Here is a 22,480-nt window from a genome sequence, read left to right on the forward strand (position 1 = left end):
TGGAAATACTGAGTTGCTTTTAAACAAAAGAGAAAGAATGTCATATTTTTGAGAGGTAAGACATTTTTATTACTGTATGAGTGATCATGTGATAACAATGGGAAATATGCACTTCAATTATTACCCTGCGCTGCTTGCAGCCACTTTTGCAATTAACTAAAATATAAAACTGTAATAATCTATATCTATGCTAAAGTTATAACTGGCTTCATATTATCCCACAAACACCCACACACCTCTTAAAAAGAAAATAAAAAATATCCTGGTGAACTTTTTGTAAATAAAAACACACCCAAATTAAAGAACATGATGAAGGAATAATCTAAACCCTTTAATTGTATTGTGAATTATAATTTTTAAAGTGCAACATTTAAATAATTTGCAAACTAGAGGTAAAAAATTACTCAAGCAAAGAGCAAGCACCTGTACACCAAAAGTTCCGAGGACAATGCTGCAGAAAATTGGATTGCCGAAGATGCCATCGAAGACATTTCTTTCTCCATGGATTTTGCGTGCATTGATCTCATTGAAAAGCTGCATCAAAACGAATGTGTTGAAGATGATAGTGTAGTGCTCTGATGGAGGAGAGTGGAGAGGAGCATTGCGTCCACTATCGATGTCGAAGATTTTCTCTCCTGTTGTTAAACAGAAATCCTAGATTTAGCACAAAAGTTAAAGTATAGGGAATGTGATCCCATTTAAAAGTTACATATTTAAACAATTATATAGTGTCTTGATCTTGTAAATTGCCGGGGATAAAAACATCAGCCAGGCAAGCAATAATACCATAATAACATTAATTTCATTGACTGAGTAATGCAATTCTCACAGAAAGAAAATGATAATGTGGAAAACATGCAAATGCAAATGATTGATTCTTGACTAGCCTATTCTCACACATGCTCATAATCTTAGAATTCTCCAATAAATTACAGAAGTAGCCTGCTTGCGTGAAAGGAACTTAAACCTGTGCCTGTAATAAAATCATCCTGTGCTGCAATATCTACGTTAGATTTATGGTTTCTTTCTAAACCTGCCAGAAACTTATCAGCGTTACTCAAAACAAAGAAGTATAAAGAGAGTTGAAAAACCCTAACCTTTTCAATAACACGCCAGGCATACTCCAAAAGGATTAGCTTTCATATGAGATAAAACAGAAACATACTGTGTTGCCACAAAAATATCTTGGGTTTCCTGCCAAAATGTACCAACTGAAACATAAGTTCCCATTTCTGTATGGATACTACAACTGAAGCTCTGACTTGAATCTAAAACAAAATTTAAAGATTGAATTGCGATGGACATAAGTGAACGTAATCCTATTTTGTTGTTTTTTTTCTGTTCTGTTTTGCAGAATTTGGTGCCACTGCTACTTTTAGCAAATTCTTCACATGGCCTTAGAACAAGCCCATGAGCAGATCAGATTCAATTACCAGTGATTGACTCGAATTGTTAGGCAATTATATGATGCAACTCTACATAAAAATATACAGTAAGATAAAGCGTTGATGAGAAGAAGACTGTTCACCTCGAATCAGCAATACAATGCCACCACTATCTCATAGATTACTTGGTAATTTACTTTAGGCATCCATGAATCTGTGTAAGAAATATTTCCTAACATTTGGGTAAAACTTTACACCTAAAATGTTAAAATTTTTGTCAACATGTCCATGTAAAGAAACTAATATTAACATAATAACTGTCAACGACATTACTTACTGCCTTTCAAATTTAAAAAATGAGTATCATGTCACCTTAATACACATTTGTTAATGTTTAAAAGTAGCTCTTTCAATCTTTCATCACAGTTGATACTCATGTAATTCTGGTATTAGTCTGTCAGCATTCTGTTGGACTTATTCTGGTACTATTAATTCTTTTTTTGTAATTTATAGATCAAAACATAAGCTTCATTGACTAGTACTCCAAACAGCAAATCATGATATTTCTAGATGACCCAGAGAGGCCTGGACTTTGACTAGTGACCAAGACTGTTGGATTATTACAACTATGATCTGCTTCAACTGACATTTCTTTTTCTTCTGCTATGCAATGTAGACTTACCTAATTTTCTTTCATTTACTTAACCATAATTAGAACCTAATAAAATAACTATGTCTACAAGCAAAACAAAACACAGTTATATACTGTCAACGAGCATCTTCTATTCTATTTCCTTTGTTGCTAAACTGTTGTGACACTTGGCTCTCTGTAACTTTGCCAAGCTGCTGCTCATTTCCAATGAAAGGAAATATCAGAGGGAGTGGACATTTGTATTCAATGGCTACTGATGCAATACCCAAAATTCTTATTTTACTGCAGCAGAAGGCAGGTAGGAAGTTGGCTAAAGTCATCAATATTGTGACTAGGCCCACTATAAAAGACAGTGAACCTCCCCAGAAGCTAATTTTCTTTTGAATGCTGTCAACTGCAGTATCTGTTTTTCTCTACTCCGTTATTGACTGGTTGTATATCAAATTATATATTAATTGGAAATTACAGTTCTATGATTTTAATATGCTTAATATTGTCACACACGTACGCATGGAAGGCAGCTAAAGGGTTCAAAAGAGGATAATTCCATGCCGGACAAGGGGTGGCAGAGTGCATTGATCCTTTCTCTTTTTTGCTTGTGCAGACCAACCATGGGAAATTATGGCTGGGTCCGATGACATCACTTCCAGTGCCTGGCCCTTTGACATCACTTTAAATTTCTGGGCCTGATGACATCACTTCTGGTTCCTGCCCAGATGATGTAATTTCCCTTATCCGGCTTTAAAATCACCATGTTTTGTCTGTCACCTCAGTTCTATTTTGTACTAATGTCTGTAAAGACCATTGCTCAAATTCTCAACAACAGCCAATTCTCAAGTATGCGGGGTGGCGGCCCCAAACTTTTTTGCAGTGTTGTTTGCATCATTTCACAATATCCCAATATTGGAAGGTTTTGTATTTTATACTTATTACATGTACTGTATGTATGTGTGTAATGGAGAAAAGTAAGGAACAGAAGTGGAAGAATAGGAATTGGGACCATTTATTTGTCTATAGTACAGAGTTGTAAGAGGTGGTATGTGGTTTCTTGAAGGGAAAAGTTGAAATGCTAGTAATTTAAGGGCTACCTTGGTGTCAGAAATGTAGAAACTACAGGATATGTTAAAAGGGAACAGTCATGCTTTTCTGTCTTTTAATACTAAAAAGTAGTCTGTCCTTTGGGAGCTTTGAAAATATTCTGGTATGAAAGGTTGAAGTCTTTTTCACATAGATCAACAGAAAAGAGCACCTCAGTGATGACATGAATCTTTTATTGAGCTGGTGGTGAAAGAATTAGAATCACAAGAATTAACACAGTGACATTTACTATGTCTTACATGGCCGCACTGTCCCCTAAACTTGCCTTGATTCTTCGGATCCGAGTTCTTCCACCAACTTAAAACTAGACCAGTGGCGTTACTGGTCCCTTATTCCCTAGTGACTCATATGAAAATGGCTAAATTGTTTCATGCCACTGTTGTATTTAGAGCTCTCTCTGAAAGAATATGTTTTGCTATTAAAAGACAGAAAATGTGACTATTCCCTTTTAGTGTGATTGCTATCTTGGAAATCTTGTGGTCAAAGAAGTGCACCACTATGTTCAAATATGGTTCTGGGGCTTGACTGAAAATGAACACGATAGCAGTTTAAAGTGCTCAGTGACTGTGACGTCAGTAATAAAGTTTGTGGTGAAGTCCACTGACAGGAGGAAGGTAAAAGAGTTGTAAGCAGACTGGTGAGGCTAAACGAGCAAGCCATATTACCTGGAAGAAAAGTGGTCAGTGAACTGTGTAAGTGATTAACACTGTTCAGATTTGTCTATTTATTTGTAGTTTTGATCTACCTACTGACGGGTATTATGTACTTGTCACACACGTGCACATAGGAGGCAGCTAAAAGGACCAAATTAAGTAAATTCCATGCCAGGCCAAGGAGTGGCGCGGTGTGCTAACTCTTTCTCTGTTATCCCTGCAGACAAAACATGGGAGATTCTTTTTGATTCCGGCCATTCTGGTTCTGGCAACGATGACATTACTTCTGGTTTCAGCCAACCTGACATCACTTCCAGTTTCCTGCTTTAAAACCCAGACCATGTCCTACTTTTCCTCAGTTCTATGTTGGACTCAATTCTGTACACATCTGTGCAACCTATTTTTCCTTTTGCAGTCAGGGCTCAAGTATACGGGTGGCTGCCCCAAAGCTTTATTCTGTGTGTCAAGGCGGTTTATTTCAAACACGTTATTGTGAAATAATGAACACAGCTTTTCTTGTACTTTACATTATAAGTATAATTATTTCAGGAGTGCGGAGACAGCACAAAGACTGCCCTCCTTTTACAATATATAAAAAAGTAAGCTCTTGTAGGTAAGAATATGTTGAATAATACATTGTATACAAATATCAGGAAAGGAGGGGATGAAAATATATTCAACGTGTAATCTAGTGATGGTAGATATCTATCTACAAAGACTTAAAAGTTTAAATTTTGCCAAAGGTATCCCTGGTGCATATTTATTAGATGATTGGGGGACTGTTTACTTAATAACCAAAATAGAGGTTTTGAATTTTCTTTGTTTTATAAACTATACATTTGGATAGAGGGAAGGAGTGATAAAAAAAAAAAAATTACATAGTTTGAAGAATAATTGGCAAAAAGGACATACAGCAATGAAAATTATGCTTCCAAGAGTGGAAAATTAAAACAAATTATATAATGAATGATTATATTAGGCTAAACGTTTAAAAGGTAAAATAATGATTTCTCAAACTACAGTAAATGATATTTAACTATTGATGTATGCCAGAATTGAAACATTAACTAATTCCTAATCTGTACTGAAAAGAATATTTCAATAGTGGTAGATGTTTTTACTCAAGTGAATTAATGACAGTTCTTAAACTTACTGTAGGCCAGAGAAATGAGTCAAATAGTTCAAAAGGAGTTCTCAGTAAGCAGCATGAAAATTGTTTTACTATTGTTACAGTTAAGGTAAAAATACACTTACCTATAAAGAGTAAGCTGAATATAACAGTGAGTTGGTAAACACCATGACCCAGTATGTTTTTCATCATGGTGCGAGATATCAGAGGCTTGTTGCGGCCATATGGCTTGCGCAGGAGCAATGCTTCAGTAGGAGGCTCAGTTGCAAGGGCCAATGAAGCAAAGGTGTCCATTATTAGGTTTACCCATAGCATCTGGACAGCCTTTAAGGGTGAATCCTTCAGAGAAAGATAATAAACAGTAAATAGCACAGTTCTGTATATATGAGTTTACATGAGTACTATCATTTTTGACACAAGTCATGAAGTAACTAGAACTGCCATACTGGTTATATTGACCCACAGTTCTTTTGTTAGGTTTAAATGAATACATGTTGTAGATGTTTCACAAAACTAAACTGAATATAATTGCCAAGTGTCAATAAGAACACTAGTGGTGTAAATAAAATATATCATTATTTATAATTTCTAGCACTTCCACTTCTTTAGTAATGGAAGTAATTTATTTTTCACCTTTGTTTACCAAATACAACTTTTCTGCCTAATTTATTTATCTAATGTCCCTTTAAAAACAGTTGCCTGTAAGTATAAGGAATATTATAATTTCTGTTTTGGTTTTCAACATGGCTATGTCTGAAAAAAGTTTGATGATAAGTACTTAGGGCAATAATTATTATGTATACATATAGTATCTATATATATAAAATTCTTTTCGCGTTTGAAATGGAAATTATGTATGACCACACAAAACGGAAATTATGTATGACCACAGAACATATTATAATACAGGAACTAATCACTTCGTTTGTGGACGCCATTTTTATATCATCTTTACGAATTGTTATTGTTTGTATGAGAATTATTTTACTGAAATTGAAAAGAAGTAAACACAAACACGCCGATCTATCCCATAGAAGTGTGCCCTGCGTCGCTCTCTCCCAGCCCTCCTCTCTGGACTCCAGCGCTGAGCCGTCCGCCGCCAGGCGCGTTCTGACAGAGAAGTTTTATTTATTCATCCATGTGATTGTTGCGGAAACTGCCACATTATAACTTTTTTTTAATTGGCAGTACATGATAGTAGAGGGCGAGGGGTCGTGAGAACAAAATGGACGCTCGGAGGCGCAGAATGTCAGACTACTTCGCGGGGTCGAGAGCTTTGCAGTTTCGGGCGGTGTCCTCTCTTCTCGCACTGTTTGTGACACTTTGAGTGCCCCATTGGCTCATGGGAGAGTGGAAATCTTTGCGAATAAGTGTGATCGGCGCTATTGAAGCAAAACTCTCTTTGTAAATTGTGCTGCACGGCTACTTACTGTCCCGTAAGGTGAGTTCAGGTCACTAAAACCCCGCAACATTCAAGGTTGCTTTTGTGATGAATTCTTTTAAGAAGATGGAGGGTTTACATCTAAGAAGATGTACCAACCTCTTCATGTTAAGTTTTGGACTTGGGAATTGTTTGGACCTTCTGCCTGTTAAGCACAGAAGGGCAGCGTCCACATTTCTCACAATAATTTTTCTCTTAAATCACAGGCACGTAGTGCAAGATTATCAGGCAGAAATTTGCGGGTTTGCATATAAAATGTAATTTCTATACCACATCGGTCGTGTAGCGCCTTTCACAAGGGATCTGCTACTGAGACATGATCCAAATACATTTAAAATGCTGTTAGTGCTACTTACCTGTTGTGATATAGCGCCTTTAAAATGTACTTTACTCCAGTACTACTCAATGTATCTTTACCTCTTACATGTTAATGTTTTACTGTTTAATAATTTATATACTACATTTTATTTTTTTCCCTTGCACTCAGTGAGCGAAGCCACTGGGTAATCTGCTAGTAATGAATAATAATATGAATGAATATTGAATATAATGTCATGGAGAATCCACTGAACAGGATCATCTCCAGACAGAGGAGCAGCTTTAGCGACAGACTGCTGCCACTGCCCTGCTCCACTGACAGACTGAGGAGATCGTTCCTCCCCCACACTATGCAACTCTTCAATTCCAGCCCTTAAATGTTAACATTATACAATGTTATTGTCTGTTTTACCTGCATTTTTATCACTCTTTAATTTAATATTGTTTTTTATCAGTATGCTGCTGCTGGAGTAAGTGAATTTCCCCTTGGGATTACTAAAGTATCTATCTATCTATCTATCTATCTATCTATCTATCTATCTATCTATCTATCTATCTATCTATCTATCTATCTAGTATGAATTTATTTATTTTATTATATGATTATTTTTACTACATGTTAATTTTTTTAACCTATGTAGTAGCTACATCTTCAGTAGTACTTGTATTATTTTTCATCCATTTTAGACACTTACTAAAAATCAATAACATAAAAACATTACAGTACCAAAGAGTGCTCTAATGTATTGTATGCATGATCTGTATAACGAATTTCTGTATCTGTGAATTTTTTGTACTGTGTAAATCTGTTTAAACAACTAAATACTGTATAGCATTAGGTGAGATCGCAACACACTGTCTGTAAAAGTTTACTTTGGACATTAGGTCATTTTATCATTTTATAGTCATATGTGTATGAAGCTTTTAACATGATAGTATGTTGTAATATTTTAGGAATAATTCACATACTGTGAGAAGATTGGTCACCTAGCTTCCAGCATGTTTTCTTTTCTGCGCATAGATGACTGAATGTCCATAGATTATTATTATTATTATTATTAAAAAGGAGTAATGTCCATTTTGTTCTATAAGTGCCTCTGGGAAGACAAATGACAGGAAAAAAATATGAATGAAATGATCCTGAGAAGAGACTGCCCTTCACTAGCAATGACAGTGCAATCCTGGATGAGACTGTTGGAAGACAGTAGTTCATAAGACGTCTTTGACCTTGTAAGTTTGAATGATGCATCATAAGTAAACCCTCCAAGAGCACAAGAGTGGGAAAGGGAGGAGACTTAAAATATTTGCATTTCAGTTTGGACAGAGTTGATGTTAGAGGGCAGGCATCCCAACATAATCAGTTACCTAGGAAAGACAGAGATGAAGGGATAAGGCAGCTGAAGCTTAGCTCTTTAAGGACTATGCAGGGCTCAGGGTTGCAGTGGCTCCAGGGGATGTTAGAAGGAGCAATTAATGATATATTGATCTTTAGCGTTTTGTTCCAGCTACATCACACTTCCCTTCTGTAACATCCTTAAAATCTCTGCCACTCAATGATTGAGTCTGGCATGTTTGGACTTCTATGTAAAACTCACAGCTGTCACAGCAGCAGTAGTTCTGGGCAGGTTAATTGATAATTTAATTTAAGAGACACATAATGAACCTGTTAAGGAAGGCCCAAAGTAGTTTGTATTTTATGTTGTGATTTCTTTCTATTGTGCGTTTATCTATAAATCACTCAAACACTGTTTGATTTGCTTGGGTGTCCTTGGCATAATTTTTCTTGTGATATAGTATATATTTATGTAGAAAACATATATACTATTGCAACATATACATAAATATCTTTTTTTGGGATCATAAAGTCTATCTAACCTATTTCTGTAAATTATATATTGTGGCAGATGGCCGGGGCAGGGGGGTGCTGCAACAGGAGCAGCTGGCCCCTTTGGGGCACTGGTTTCGCCTTACCCGGAAGTGCAGCTGGATGTCGGCAATCAACCACCTGGAGCACATCGACCACCCCTCAGCGGCCAGAGTCGGGTGGGAGGAGGACAAAGCTTGCTGAGGAGGAGTGGTGGTGCCAAGAGGAAGAAAGTGCTAAGTGCTTGTTGTACTGTGTTTGGGACTGTGTTGTGGCTGGAAGGATTATGGGGAAGACGTGCCCTCCAGCTGGAGAAAGAAATAAATAGTTTTGTTTTAGTTTCTATATATATATCTAAATATATATATTGTGGCGATCAATGGCTTGGGGTCGGAATTTAACTGAATTACTTGCTGTTGGGTGTATAGGAGCTAGAGGAGCTCCTCCAACCTGTATGGTCTTTATTTCAAATCGTGGAACTGCTCCAAGAGTCAGTGGAGAGGCTGGAGATGCCCGGAGGATGCGGGCATTGGGGCAGCACTTCTCGGTCTTTTTCTTATGTCATTTCAGGACAGAGCTGTGGACCCAAGGACGCCAACTCCCCGTCCTGGAGGAGACCAGCCCTTGTGGTACAGGCCGCTGTGCCCCACAGGGCTCAGCTGATGGAGCAGCACTGTGGCGGATGGCCGGGACGCCCCTTTGATACTAGATCCAATAGAGCAGCAATGGGATGCACACTACATCCCCTGCAACAATTAGTTGGGTTGCATCGGAGTTACAATGGTGGAACACTGGAACTTATCCCTGTTGGGCTCCATGGCCACTGCCAGGGGGTGCTGCATGGCTTAACGAGCCCATGTGGGCTGGACTGCAGCCACACCCGGAAGTGCAACATGAAGTAGGTCAACAAGCACCTGGAGCACTTAAGGGGGTGCTATAAAAGGAGCCTGCAGCCACTACTCAAGGAGCCAGAGTTGGCAGGAGGAGGACGAAGCTGCCTGGAAGGAGTAGTCGGGAAGAAGCGTGTGGTTTGGGGAGTTTTTTGCTTTTGGGTGTTTTGGGACTGTGTTGGGCCTGTGGGACAAGGGGAAGACGTGCCCCATGGCTGAAGAAAAATAAAAGTTATTTTTGTTTATTTTACATGTGCCTCCGTTGTCAGTCTGTGTTGGGTCGATGCCTACATGCGCCTTTGCCACAATATATATATATATATATATATATATATATATATATATATATATATATATATATATATATATATATATATCTATATATATATATATATATATCCATCCATCCATTTTCCAACCCGCTGAATCCGAACACAGGGTCACGGGGGTCTGCTGGAGTCAATCCCAGCCAACACAGGGCAGGAACCAATCCCGGGCAGGGTGCCAACCCACCGCAGGACACACACAAACACACCCACACACCAAGCAAAGAAAGCGAACCCGGGTCCCCTAACTGCGAGGCAGCTGCGCTACCACTGTGCCAACGTGCCGATTATATATATATATATATATATATATATATATATATATATATATAAAATGACTACTACCGAGGAAGGATACAGGTAAGGTAGGCCCTACAAAAGATCTTCACTAAGAGAGAGATAGAATGAGTTAGGGCCCATGTTATTCAAGTTATATTCCCTTAGGACACTTGCGAGAAGGCAACACACCACATGCCAGAGATGCTAACAACTTCTAGATAAGGATCTAGACGGCTGCCAGTAGTTTACCAGACCACCTGGTTGCTTGCTAGAAACAATTGGTTTCTGCCTTATATACAGAGAGAGAGTGAGAGAGAGAGAAAGTTTGTGAACATGAAGACTGTAGAGTGGTTTGGAAAAAGACTAGAAGATCTCCTGGCTGACAGATGATATAACAGTCCTGGATGAGAATACAGAGGACTGTGTTACCCTTTAAAGAAAGTAAACATATCAGGAGATGTCTAAGAGACTTGGGACCTCATTTGTAAAACGATCATATAAACAGATGTGATCTTAACGTAAAGATAAAGGTACAAACTTCAATTTATAAAACCCAAAAATTACTTGAAAAGTTTATATATGTATGCAAATTAAAAAGCACTTTTCTTTGAGCTTAGGTACTGGTGGATAACTGCTAATTTTTTCCATCTTTGCAGGAATAACTAATGATGGCACAAGATTCATATAAAAGTAATAACAAACAAACAATACATTAAGTTCACCTAGCATAAAGTGTCAAAACCTTAAAAACTAAAGAAAAAAAAAAAAAACAACCAATTTAGGACAATCACAATCAGAATGGTATTAACATATTGATAAAGGCCAGCAGATGGGCAATGTAGAAAGACTATTGATAGTTAGAAGTAGACTGTTTCTTTCAGTCTAAAAAGTGCTGTTATGATTTTACTGTGCAGTATAACAAAACACACACAGTTTGTATCTTATTACTATTTTAAATATTGGTTAAAATGTGACATCCACCTCACAGGTTTATCATTAGTCAATAATTAGGGCAGTGTGTTGTTGTGAAAAAATGCTGTGAAGCAGGAATACTTTACTAGATATTTTTTGGTTTTATTAATCAATAAACCTCCTAGAAAGTGCAGTAAATAAAGAAAAAATAAATTAAACAAAAAATCAATTACTATTTGGTGTGACCACCCTTTGCCTTAAGACATGACACAATTTCACTGCAGACTTCATCTATATTACTTCAGTCTCTGATGAGGATCAGGTTAGGGCTTTGTTAAGGGCCATTGTTGCAGGATTCTATTTTCCTCTTTTAGCTATAGATGTTTTTTATGATTTTGGCCATGTGTTTAGGGTCATTGTCATTCTGTAGAATGAAGTTGGAACCAATCAGATGCCTCTCTTATGTTACTGAGTGATGGATAGAATATACCTGTATTTACCTGAGTATCTGGTCCTATTTTTCTGAACACTGTTCCCTGTGTTTTCATGAATTAAGTAAGTTGATTGGCTTTATATATATATATATATATATATATATATATATATATATATATATATATATACACTCACCTAAAGGATTATTAGGAACACCTGTTCAATTTCTCATTAATGCAATTATCTAATCAACCAATCACATGGCAGTTGCTTCAATGCATTTAGGGGTGTGGTCCTGGTCAAGACAATCTCCTGAACTCCAAACTGAATGTCAGAATGGGAAAGAAAGGTGATTTAAGCAATTTTGAGCGTGGCATGGTTGTTGGTGCCAGACGGGCCGGTCTGAGTATTTCACAATCTGCTCAGTTACTGGGATTTTCACGCACAACCACTTTTAGGGTTTACAAAGAATGGTGTGAAAAGGGCAAAACATCCAGTATGCGGCAGTCCTGTGGGCGAAAATGCCTTGTTGATGCTAGTGGTCAGAGGAGAATGGGCCGACTGATTCAAACTGATAGAAGAGCAACTTTGACTGAAATAATCACTCGTTACAACTGAGGTATGCAGCAAAGCATTTGTGAAGCCACAACACGCACAACCTTGAGGTGGATGGGCTACAACAGCGAAGACCCCACCGGGTACCACTCATCTCCACTACAAATAGGAAAAAGAGGCTACAATTTGCACGAGCTCACCAAAATTGGACAGCTGAAGACTAGAAAAATGTTGCCTGGTCTGATGAGTGTCGATTTATGTTGAGACATTCAAATGGTAGAGTCAGAATTTGGCATAAACAGAATGAAAACATGGATCCAACATGCCTTGTTACCACTGTGCAGGCTGGTGGTGGTAGTGTAATGGTGTGGGGGATGTTTTCTTGCACACTTTAGGCCCCTTAGTGCCAATTGGGCATCGTTTAAATGCCACAGGCTACCTGAGCATTGTTTCTGACCATGTCCATCCCTTCATGACCACCATGTACCCATCCTCTGATGGCTACTTCCAGCAGGATAATGCACCAGTTCACAAAGCTCGAATCATTTTAAATTGGTTTCTTGAACATGACAATGAGTTCACTGTACTAAAATGGCCCCCACAGTCACCAGATCTCAACCCAATAGAGCATCTTTGGGATGTGGTGGAACGGGAGCTTCGTGCCCTGGATGTGCATCCCACAAATCTCCATCAACTGCAAGATGCTATCCTATCAATATGGGCCAACATTTCTAAAGAATGCTTTCAGCACCTTGTTGAATCAATGCCACGTAGAATTAAGGCAGTTCTGAAGGCGAAAGGGGGTCAAACACCAGATTAGTATGGTGTTCATAATAATCCTTTAGGTGAGTGTGTGTATATATATATTGTCACGCACGAGCGATTAGGAGGCCGCGGACTGATTCGAGAACACCTGGGAAAACATTCGCCCAGGGAATGGCGGGGTATTAACTTTCTCCCTCTGCTTCCTTATAGAAAAAGAGACCTTCCAGCACCATAGGCCTGGTTTGACCGCAGTGCGGTACTTCCGCCCTTCCTCCGCCATCTTGCCCTGACGTCATCCTTCCCATCCTCCCTTGCGGTCCTTCCCAGCTGTCCTTCACTTCCGGCTCCACCCCTATAAAATGGCGCGACGCCAGGCGCGTCGCGTTATGAACTGTTTAGTTTATACTTTTGACCTTTTTCTTTGTTTGAAAAATTACTGTACAATATACGGGGCCGGAAAACCCCAACCCTTATTGCTGTCTCCTCGGTCCTTTTACAACTGGCGTAGTCGGCAGGATACAGAGATCCCGAGATGACGGAGGGACAGGACCTCAACACTGTGCTACAAGCAATGAACGTCCAGCTCCAGGCGCTGCAGCAGGCGCAAGCCGCCACCACCCGGGAGCTGGAGGCCACGACGGCCAGGTTAGTAGAAGCCCAGGGGAGACCAGACCGCCCAGGCAGCCGCCTCCTCCTTTAGTCCCGGCGGCCCTTCGGAGGGCGTCGGCGCTACCTGGGCATGTTTGAGAGGGCGGCCACCGGAGCGAGTGGCAGCGGTCAGTGGGCGTCCATCCTGGCGCCATATCTGAAGGGACTCGCTCTGCGGGCCTATTATGACCTCCCTGAGGAGGAGGCCGCTAATTACGACCTCCTCAAGCCCGAAATACTGGCCCGCTACGGCATTAGCCCGGGCCAGCAGGCGGCCGAATGGCGGAACTGGGTCTTTGACCCCGAAAAGCCTGCTCGCGCCCAGGCGTTCGAGTTCTGGGGCAAGATGGGGCGCTGGCTACGGCCAGAGGGACCCCAGGGGCGGAAAGTGGTCGAGCAGGTGGCCTGTGAAGGCCTGGTCAATGCCATGCCCAGTTCCCTCGCCCAGCAGGTCCGGGGACACGCCTACCAAAACATGTCGGGCCTCCTAGACGTCCTGGAGCGTCAGTTGGCGGTCCTCCGACTTGGGGGGTCAGAAAAGCCTGCTCGCGGGAACCGGCAGGGACGGGCGGCCACCCCCGAGCCCTCTCGACGCGCTGCAGAAGCGCCACCGAGAGCCAGAGAGAGCGGGACCGCCGCTGTTTCAAGTGTGGCGAGACCGGCACCTACTACCAACCTGCCCCCACAACATCGCCCGGAGCCTATGGACTGTACCTGGACGTCGTCGGAGAGGTATTGTATCCCGCCGCATCCCTTGGCGAGTCCGAACACGGGAGTGGTGTTGCTAAATGGGCACGCCGTGGTAGCTTTGTTTGATTCCGGCAGCAACATTACCATTGTTGCTCGCCGCTTTGTCTTACCGCAACAGTGGTTAAACCAGCGTTTGTTGGTCACTTGTGTGCATGGGGGGACTAGGTCCTATCGTTCCGCTCACTGTTATGTCACCTGGAAGGGGGAACCAACCCAAATGGCGGTCGCTGTGTTACCTGAACCCCCTTCCCAGTGATTTTGGGACAAGACTGGTCTAAAAGAATCAGCGGTAAGCCATTCGCCGCTCCCGGGGCCTTGTTGGATCTAGTGATGAGGGGAAAAGGCACCCTCCCGCGGCCTCCACGCCGTGCACAAGGGCAGGCCCTAGCGGCGCTGGTGTTCGGGGACTTTCCTGGCCACGGACCTTGACCGGAAGACTCCGCGGGAAGGGACTAGCCAGGGAACTCTTCCCAGGCCCAGGCCACAAGACCCTCTCGGCCTGGACCATCAGTTTCGGTCCACGCCGGCCTCCTTTAAGAGGGAACAGTGGAATGATGATTCCCTGCGCTTTGCCCGGAATGCGGTTGTTCTGCCTAACAGCTCACCAGCGGACGGTTCCACACCGCGCGAACCCTTCTTTGTCCTCGAAAATGATCTGTTGTACCGGTGGCTACCCATGAGGCGAGGTGCGGAAGTTGCTGCTAATTCCGCGTACCTTCCGGCGGGAGATATGCGAGTTAGCTCATGCTCACCTCCTAGGCGCCACCTCGGGGCCGAAAAACGCTGGAGAGAATTAAGCTCCGGTTTTACTGGCCTGGGATCAATGAGGAGGTCCGGCGTTTCTGTCAATCCTGTCCGTGCCAGACCCGCCAGATTCCTAGGCGGGACCGTGCTCCTCTAGTCCCTATACCCCTAGTCGATGTACCCTTTGAAAGAATAGGGGTCGATCTGGTAGGACCCCTGGAGCCCTCAACCCGTGGCCACAGATATATTCTAGTCATGGTGGACTATGCCACCCGGTACCCAGAGGCGGTTCCCCTGCGCTCCGCTAATACTAAAAGCATCGCGGGAACTGGTTAATTTGTTTTCACGCGTGGGCATACCCAAGGAGGTCCTCACGGACCAGGGTACGCCCTTTACATCGGATACGTTCAGGGAGGTAGCCAAATTACTGCAGATAAAGCACCTGAAAGCGTCTGTCTATCACCCGCAAACTGACGGGCTGGTGGAACGCTTTAACCAGGCGCTTAAGCAGATGCTCCGCAAGGTAGTCAGCGGGACGGCAGGAACTGGGACCAGCTCCTCCCGCTCGTGCTTTTGCTTACGGGAGGTACCCCAGGCCTCTACTGGCTTCTCCCCATTTGAATTGTTATATGGCGACAACCCCGGGAATCCTCGACATCCTAAAAGAAGGCTGGGAGGCGAGGCCCTTCCTTCCTCTAACATTTTGGAGTAATAGCGCAACTGCGCGACCGACTCACAAAGATCAGGCCCCTCCTAAAAGAGCACGTGACTCGTGCGCAAGCAGCGCAGGCCGGTGTTACAACCGCAACTCCGTCCTCAGGGAGTTCCGCCCGGGGGACCGAGTTATGGTGCTCGTCCCGACCTCCCACTCGAAGCTGCTCGCTCACTGGCAAGGGCCTTACGAGGTTAAGGAGAGAAGGACTGCCGACTATTTGGTGAAACAGCCCAATCGTCGACCGAGCGAGAGGATCTATCATGTCAACCTGTTAAAGCCCTGGAGATAGAGAGGAGCTTCCCAGCTCCCATAGGTCACTCTCCCTTTTCACGAGCACAACTGCCCTTAACCTCGGAGAAGAGCTGACCCCCAAGCAGCGGCAGGAGTTAGCCCAAACCCTCCGAGCCATCCCGAGGTGGTGGCGAGTCACCCGCCGGACCTCGCTGATTGCCCACGATATAGTCACGGACCCGGTGTAATCGTCCGGGAGAGGCCCTACAGACTCCGGAGGCAAAGCGCAGAGGTCGAACTGGAGTGAAACGTATGTTGGACATGGACATAATTGAAGAGAGCCATAGTCCCTGGTCCAGCCCTATTGTCCTCGTCTCCAAGCCAGGACGGATCCTGGAGGTTCTGTAACGACTTTAGGCGTCTGAATCAGATCTCCAAGTTCGATGCCTACCCCATGCCCCGCATTGGCGACCTCCTTGGCGGCTGGAGTGCGGCTCGATATTGACTACCCTTGACATGACAAAGGGTATTGGCAAATTCCTTTAACGGCATCCGCAAAGGAAAAACGGCCTTTAGCACCCCTAGCGGGCACTGGCAGTACAAGGTCCTCCCATTTGGGCTGCACGGGGCCCGGCGACCTTCCAACGTCTGGTAGACAGAGTGCTGAAGCCCCATCAGTCCTATAGTGCCGCCTACCTGGATGACGTTGTCATCTATTCCGGCACCTGGGAGGAGCATCTATTGCAGGTCGCCGCTGTCCTCCGAACACTGGCTAAAGCCGGCCTCCGCATAAACCCCCGGAAGTGTTTTTTTGGATTAAAGGAGGCCAAATATTTGGGCTACCTCGTGGGACAAGGACAGGTGCGCCACAGGCTCCAAAGTTAAAGACATCTTAGAATGGCCCGTCCGAATACCAAGAAACAGGTGCAGGCTTTCTTGGGGCTTGCGAGTTACTACCGCCGGTTTGTTCCCGCTTCTCGAAGAGCAGCACCCTTGACTAACCTGACAAAAAAGGGCGCTCCCTCGGCGTGGTGTGGACCGACAAGGCAGAACACGCGTTCAGTGACCTAAAGAAGGCCCTAACGTCGGCACCTGTGTTACGGACGCCCGATTTTGGGCTCCGTTTATCCTCCAGACCGGCGCGGACACAGGCCTGGGCGCCGCTGAGCCAAAGCGTCGATGGTGTCGAGCACCCTGTGATGTACCTTAGCGGAAACTGATGGACCGGGAGACCGGTATGCGGCGGTGGAGAGGGAGGCCTTGGCCATTAAGTGGGCAGTGACCCACCTCCGTTACTACCTGCTGGGTCGCGAATTCGCTCTGGTGACTGATCCACGCTGCACTTCAGTGGATGTCCCTGCACAAAGAGTCGAATCCGCGGGTCACTAGGTGGTTTCTGGACTTGCAGCCGTATAAGTTCACTGTCACTTATCGGCGGGGCACCCTTCAGGCCAATGCCGATGCCCTCTCGTATTCACGACCTCTCTGTTAGGTCCGCCCGACCTGACGGTCCTGGGCTAAGGGGGATCGTGTCACGCGACGAGCGATTAGGAGGCAGCGGACTGATTCGAGAACACCTGGGAAAACATTCGCCGCCAGGGAATGGCGGGTATTAACTTTCTCCCTCTGCTTCCTTATAGAAAAGAGACCTTCCAGCACCATAGGCCTGGTTTGACCGCAGTGCGTACTTCCCCTTCCTCCGCCATCTTGCCCTGGCGTCATCCTTCCCATCCTCCCTTGCGGTCCTTCCCAGCTGTCCTTCCACTTCCGGCTCCACCCCTATAAAATGGCCGCGACGCCAGGAGACGGCGTCGCGTTATGAACTGTTTAGTTTATACTTTTGACCTTTTCTTTGTTTGAAAAATTACTGTACAATATACGGGGCCGGAAACCCCAACCCTTATTGCTGTCTCCTCGGTCCTTTACAATATATATATATATATATATATATATATATATATATATATATATATATATATATATATACGCAAGCTAAGGAGATGCGGACGGATCAGCTGCTGTCTTTCTGCTGCTGAGCTGCGTGTTCTGCTTGTCATGCTGCACGCCGATCATTTAAAACCCTGAACAGCAGCTGTCCTTTGGTCTCACTTCTTTATCTTGTGGGACGTAAAGTGTCTCTCAAGGGATGTCAAAGTGTCTCTCGCGGGACGTCCGGATTGATTGTTACTTTCTTTATTTTCTGAATTTGCATATAGATTATTATTGCTCTTTCTTCTTCGCATAGTCATTCATGTGCCATCTAGAACGTATAACATTTTTAGGAGCTGGGAGCACTTGAAGTGTTTCTGCCAAAAGCATTCCAAAAACAGCGTGGTTAGATGTCCATGAACTAAATTGTTTGTAAGTAGGGCGTGACATGCAAAAGTCACCATCTTGCCTCCTTAAGGTTGTAATGATTAGTCTCGCGTGACGTCAAAGTGTCTCCCTGAGAAGATCATGTCTCGACCCAAGATTTTCTTATATAATAGAAAGATATATATATATATATCATCTTGGAGGAATGGATTTTTGGTCACAGCGGCAGAAGACCATTTCTGTTAAGGTCTCTCCAGACTGCAGATTGGTGCAGCAATGTACCATTGGTTTCTGATGGTTCTGAGCTGATATTGTTGCTGGACATCATCTGATTTTGAAGCTAAGTAGGTTTGATGTACAGTTAGGTCCATAAATATTTGGACAGAGACAACTTTTTTCTAATTTTGGTTCTGTACATTACCACAATAAATTTTAAATGAAACAACTCAGATGCAGTTGAATTGCAGGCTTTCAGCTTTAATTCAGTGGGGTGAACAAAACGATTGCATAAAAATGTGAGGCAACTAAAGCATTTTTTTAACAGAATCCATTCATTTCAGGGGCTCAAAAGTAATTGGATAATCAACTCAAAGGCTATTTCAAGGGCAGGTGTGGGCAAGTCCGTCGTTATGTTATTATCAATTAGGCAGATAAAAGGCCTGGAGTTGATTTAAGGTGTGGTGCTTGCATATGGAAGATTTTGCTGTGAACAGACAACATGCAGTCAAAGGAGCTCTCCTTGCAGTTGAAAGAAGCCATCCCTAAGCTGCGAAAACAGAAAAAACCCGTCTGAGAAATTGCTACAATATTACAAGTGGCAAAATCTACAGTTTGGTACATCCTGAGAAAGAAAACAAGCACTGGTGAACTCAGCAACGCAAAAAGACCTGGACATCCATGGAAGACAACAGTGGTGGATGATCGTAGAATCATTTCCATGGTGAAGAGAAACCCCTTCACAACAGCCAACCAAGTGAATAACACTCTCCAGGTGGTAGGCGTATTGATATCCAAGTCTACCATAAAGAGAAGACTGCATGAAAGTAAATACAGAGGGTGCACTGCAAGGTGCAAGCCACTCATAAGCCTCAAGAATAGAAAGGCTAGATTGGACTTTGCTAAAGAACATCTAAAACAGTTCTGGAAAAACATTCTTTGGACAGATGAAACCAAGATCAACCTCTACCAGAATGATGGCAAGAAAAAAGTATGGAGAAGGCGTGGAACAGCTCATTATCCAAAGCATACCACATCATCTGTAAAACACGGTGGAGGCAGTGTGATGGCTTGGGTGTGCATGGCTGCCAGTGGCACTGGGACACTAGTGTTTATTGATGATGTGACACAGGACAGAAGCAGCCAAATGAATTCTGAGGAGTCAAATTGATTGGGCGGCGTTTCATGATACAAATGTACAATGACCCAAAACATATAGCCAAAGTAACCCAGGAGTTTATTAAAGCAAAGAAGTGGAAAATTCTTGAATGGCCAAGTCAGTCACCTGATCTTAACCCAACTGAGCATGCATTTCACATGTTGAAGATTAAACTTCGGCCAGAAAGGCCCACAAACAAACAGCAACTGAAAGCTGCTGCAGTAAAGACCTGGAAGAGCATTAAAAAGGAGGAAACCCAGCATCTGGTGATGTCTATGAGTTCAAGACTTCAGGCTATCAATGCCAGAAAAGGATTTTCAACCAAGTATTAGAAATTAACATTTTTTTTCCAGTTATTTAATTTGTCCAATTACTTTTGAGCCCTTGAAATGAAGGGATTGTGTTAAAAAAATACTTTAGTTCCCTCATATTTTTATGCAATCTTTTTGTTCTTTTTGTTCCACTGAATTAAAGCTGAAAGTCTGCACTTCAACTGCATCTCAGTTGTTTCTTTTAAAATTCATTGTGGTAATGTACAGAACCAAAATTAGAAAAAAGTTGTCTCTGTCCAAATATTTATGGACCTAACTGTATTTCTCACTTGGTACAATCAGTTTCTGTGGCCCACCTCTGTGATTTCGGTCCTCAGACTTTCCCATTTGTTTAGAACAGCTTAGACAGCACACCTGGAAACAACACTCTGTTGTGAAATTTCAGTTTGGGAAAGGCCTTGATGACGACCTAGTATCTCATTACTATGCCACACCTTCCACAATCTGTATTTTTTCATTATGGTTGTCCTTTGCCCAGTTTTATTTCTTCTACACAACTGTTTCTCTCTCAGCTAATCACGTTGCTTCAACCTACACATTATCTCATAGATCATTAGCTCCTGTTTGTTTTATTGATTCGTAGTGTGTGTGGTCAGAAGTGGCTTTCTCTGTAGATTGTTTTCTCTTCTATTTCAATTTCTATATTTTGATTATTTAAATTGCTATGATTTTTGTTTGATATGCAGCTTTGATGTTTTTGAACATGCTCTTGATCAAAGAATCATTACTTGGTTTATTGCCACAGTTTTACGAAAATCATTCCCAATGCCATGGGGCAAAAGTATTGGTAGCCCTGCAAATTTCTTCTGAAGCTTGCATGGTCATAAAAGTAATCGGCTATAAGAATGTCAGTTTATCCTTGAGAATGAACAAGTCGAGGTGGCCTTCATTAATGATGAGTCTTCCATGGACAAACTTTTGGAAAAATAGGGTAATTATTAATGGTGCATTATTTCCTATTTAGCCTTCATGAACAACTGCAAAAAAGGTAATAACTTCAAATATTACTACTTTTACATTGTATTGCAAGAATTGCAGTGCTATAACCAGATCCTGTTAGGGTGTAAAATGCTAAAATTATGCACATTTTATTTGTCAAAATATAATGGAAACTGTTTATGGATCTTGAATTACTACTTAATATTGAAGAAGTAGTGTAGGTGTCACTTATGCTACATATAACTGATTTCATCATACATCCTTCCATCCATTATCCAACCCTCTAGGTCCTAACTACAGGGTCACGGGGGTCTGCTGGAGCTGATCCCAGCCAACACAGGGCGCAAGGCAGGAAATAAACCCCGGGCAGGGTGCCAGCCCACGATTTCATCATACACATAATTTGAAATATTTATCTATACTAATAAAAGGCAAAGCCCTCACTCACTCACTCACTGACTCACTCACTCACTCACTGACTCATCACTAATTCTCCAACTTCCCGTGTGGGTGGAAGGCTGAAATTTGGCAGGTTCATTCCTTACAGCTTCCTTACAAAAATTGGGCAGGTTTTATATCGAAATTCTACGCGTAATGGTCATAACTGGAAGCTGTTTTTCTCCATTTACTGTAATGGAGATGAGCTTCAACGCCGTGGGGGCGGAGTTTCGTGTGACATCATCACGCCTCCCACGTAATCACGCAGTACATAGAAAACCAGGAAGACCTCCAAAAAGCGCTGAAGAAAACATGCATTATATAATTGAGAAGGCAGCGAAACAATAAGAAGCGAGCGAGTGACATATACAACCATGTTCATGAGTTCTGCTACTTCGGAAACAAAGCACGATGTAAACCTACACTTTAAATTAAGTTCATAGACAGGCTGCCGCTGGCGTTTGTAATTTAGTGCCTGCCCATATAAGGCCGTCCGTCAGCGGCAATCCAATAGCAAACTCCCACTAAATATTCACGGGTGAAGGACTGTGTTTATGCAGAGGAAGATGAGATGGTCAGGGTGGTGTTTGACACAAACTCAGCGAAACTGCGAGAGAAAGTTTTAAGTGCCAGGACTAAGGTAACATTAAATACAGCCACGGACATAGCACGAGATGGCACCAGCATAGCTGGGAACCTTCGATGCATGTACACCGAGCGGCTCACGTGAACTGACGCAGTGCACAGATAAATCATTAGATCATTTTATATACTGTATTATTGTTATTAATGGCCCAGGTATATGAAGCGCTGGTAACACAATAAACTACAGATCCCATAATGCAGCGCTTCAGCTGCCTTGCCGAACACTTACCGCGTTAATCAAGTCTAGCTTATGATGCTGCAAGTTATTGCGAAGCTAGCTCACACGATGCTGGAGAGAAAAGTTCATTCTGAAAATAGAGCCTTTAAAAACTGATGGGAGGCTGAGTATATGTTTACTGAACCCGTGTGTCTCATTTGTGGAGCTAATGTGGCTGTAATTACAGAATTTAATCTAAGACGGCACTATGAGACAAAACATCAGGGTAACCTGAATGCAATGCAGAAGATACAGAAAGCAGAATAATTAAATAAGAATCTGACACTTCAGCGGACGTTTTTACCCGTGCACAATCAGAAAGAGATTTCAAGTGAAGCTGCTTTTATGGGAGACACAAATGCACCTTGCCCCACTTTCCCTGTTGCCAAGTAATGTTAAACCAAGTCGTCACTACGGTGTTCCCAAAT

At 42.7% G+C, this 22,480-nt stretch overlaps 1 protein-coding gene across 11 annotated transcripts in view; it reads right to left on the minus strand.

Annotated features, from left to right (window-relative positions):
- The window catches only part of atp2b3b (ATPase plasma membrane Ca2+ transporting 3b), a 577,105-nt gene that overhangs the window by 33,721 nt on the left and 520,904 nt on the right, over nucleotides 1-22,480 (minus strand). For all 11 annotated transcript variants that reach the window (XM_039774297.1, XM_039774295.1, XM_039774293.1 and 8 more), the window contains 2 exons: nucleotides 5,043-5,256; nucleotides 424-635 (listed from right to left, as the gene is read on the minus strand). In XM_039774297.1, the coding sequence (XP_039630231.1) occupies nucleotides 424-635; nucleotides 5,043-5,256 (426 nt within the window). The remainder of the gene's footprint in view (nucleotides 1-423; nucleotides 636-5,042; nucleotides 5,257-22,480) is intronic.

The sequence above is a fragment of the Polypterus senegalus genome, chromosome 13, assembly GCF_016835505.1.
Source record: "Polypterus senegalus isolate Bchr_013 chromosome 13, ASM1683550v1, whole genome shotgun sequence".
Taxonomy (NCBI): domain Eukaryota; kingdom Metazoa; phylum Chordata; class Cladistia; order Polypteriformes; family Polypteridae; genus Polypterus; species Polypterus senegalus.